The sequence below is a fragment of the Culex pipiens genome, chromosome 3, assembly GCF_016801865.2.
Source record: "Culex pipiens pallens isolate TS chromosome 3, TS_CPP_V2, whole genome shotgun sequence".
In the NCBI taxonomy this organism is placed as follows: Eukaryota; Metazoa; Arthropoda; class Insecta; order Diptera; family Culicidae; genus Culex; species Culex pipiens.
In genome coordinates this window covers 169,205,541-169,207,908 of record NC_068939.1, presented here as the reverse complement: position 1 = coordinate 169,207,908, position 2,368 = coordinate 169,205,541, and the positions used below count along the sequence as shown (strand labels likewise).

Below are 2,368 nucleotides of genomic sequence, written 5' to 3'. Positions count from 1 at the left end.
TGAAACGAGACCCAGCAGCAGTACAACAACGAGGACAACAACACCTCCAACTCCAACGCAATGACGACCGCGAGCGGCAGCACCGGCGATGTCAGCAACAGCACCACCTTTTCCAACAACCATAACTCGGTGGCGGTGGCCATGAACCACGTGGCCAACGCGGCCTTTCGCAGCCTGCAGACCACGCTGCAGCAGATTCAGCAAAATCCACAAATCAACAATAATCAGGGCGGGCAGACGTTGGCGAACGTTGGATCCAATCCGAATTCTAATAACGTAGCAGGGGGAGGAACGTCCGCCGGCAGTGGACAGCAACCTCCGGCCAGCTTCATGGCCAACAACACGACCCATCCGCCGCCGCCACCCGACTACGACTACTACTACAATGATTACTATCGCCGCTGGAGCGGAATTATGAACTTTTACAAGTAGATTCGTGGCGGAGATCCTCATCAAATCGTGTGAACTGTGTGCAAAGCACCAACTTCATTCAAGCGCAAAACTATCGTCGTTGTTTCTAAGGTGATGATTTGCCGTGAGTCAGAGAGAGAAAGAGAAGATTTTATTTACGCCACCCTTTGTTAAACCCCGCTTAAAACAACGGATTTTGTTTATTCTTCCTCCCTCACTTCCTTCTTTTTTAGTCGTTAAGTGATGAATAATTTTAAGCAAGAGTTTTTCGAAACACGCTTTCCTCCCCCCCACGTGACTGTAAATATTATCTTTATAAATTTGCTGACCTGCTCCAACGTCCATCTTCCCCACCCCGAACCCCACAGAGAGAAAGAATTTGAAATGATAATAAAATGAAAAAAGCGCAAAAACTAACAAAAGTGAGCAACACACACACACATAATTACAAACAAAAAATCTACGTTTTAACAAGCATTGCGCGGGAAATCCTTCAAAGTAGTCATTTCCGAATTACAAAACTATTTTTCTTTTTCAGTCGATTTAAGAACAATTATGAGCTATTTAAAACGCGCCACAGTAGATGAAGCCAGAAAACATAATATTAAAAAAGATTAACAATACACACAAAGCAGATAAATACAAAACAAAAAAATATTGAGAGGATGCAAATAATTCCCAGATATCAGTACTCTAGAGTTTAGATAGAGAGCGCGCGACAGTCGCGCAGAACGTTAAGTGACAACAACAGCAACAAAATAAAAGCCAGGATATTTTTTGCGTGTAAAATAGAGTCCCCTAACAGAAAAGGAAAAATAACAGACGAATTAAAAAAACAGTACACAAACTAATTGAAAAGAGCAGAGAAATCGCTAGGCCAGAGAAAGGGGAACGACGAGAGCATTACAGAAAATTAAAAAATAAAACGGAAAGAAGTGAATGAAAATTGAGCGTTGTGTGTTTTAATTGGTTTGTTGAGAAATTCAAAGTATGATTTTCGTATCTATATTAGGGGAACAGCATCTAGTTCCATCGTGCCTCTAATGTTGGCAGGTCAGAACTTTGACATTCAATTAAAGCTAATTAAAAGCGTTTTCAACTGAAATCGAGTGATAAATAGCTCAATAAGAAGTAAGCAAGCAAGTTTCTATCAAAAGTTTTGCCAAATTAGTTGTTTAAATAGTGAAAATCGGCAAATTCGATGGAGTTAGGAGCGAGTGCTTAACCTGCCAAACATACGAGAATTTCCCCTATTTGTAAAACTTTGCTTACTAGCAGATTTTTTTCAAATCCACATTTAATATTAGGTCGTATGATTGAACTTGACATCATTTTTACCAAATTTCTAAATCTCGGTCTTAAAATATATAGGGTAGATGTCCCCATTTTGGGATTAGTACGTAGATTTGACCTATAAATCTTACAGATACTTATATCGACGATTGATGGTCAAAAATTCACGCAATTAAAACAAAAGTTAAATAATCTAACTGTTTTTGAACAAAAATAATAACGAAAAATCAAAATTTAAAAAAAATCATAAAATGCGCTGAAATCCGAAATTTTTTGATTCTAAAAATGTAATATTTATAGATTTCAAAACTCATGTTATATGAAAAATCAAAACTTTTTGAAAAAAAAGATTCAAAGACTTTTTTTTAATTTCCAAAATATAAAATGTTTTTGATATTTTTTAAAAAGTTTAACAGTTTTAAAATTTACTAAACTTAAAAAAAATCAATTAAAAACTAAAAAAAAATCTGAAATTTAAAATGTATTTTACCATTCAAAAAAAATCATAAAAATAAGGCTTAAAATGTAAAAAAATCATAAAAATTTAAATTAATTTCAAAAAAATCAAACGACTAAAAATTGAAAAAAAAAAAAGAAAAAAATCATAAATATTAAAACTTTTTTATTCCAGTTTTAGGGCTTAAAAATTTTGTTTAGTGAAAAT

At 35.0% G+C, this 2,368-nt stretch overlaps 1 protein-coding gene across 1 annotated transcript; it reads left to right on the top strand.

The window, feature by feature from the left end:
* The first annotated feature begins 60 nt into the window (after window positions 1-60).
* LOC120417643 (uncharacterized) lies at window positions 61-1,161 on the top strand. Its single transcript, XM_039579757.2, has one exon. It carries the CDS (start codon window positions 61-63, stop codon window positions 430-432), a length of 372 nt encoding a protein of 123 aa, XP_039435691.1. The 3' UTR covers window positions 433-1,161.
* The last annotated feature ends 1,207 nt before the right edge of the window (window positions 1,162-2,368 follow it).

What these genes read in the sequence shown, in the direction of transcription:
- LOC120417643 (XM_039579757.2), top strand. Translation starts at nt 61, where the DNA reads ATGACGACCGCGAGCGGCAGCACCGGCGATGTCAGCAACAGCACCACC.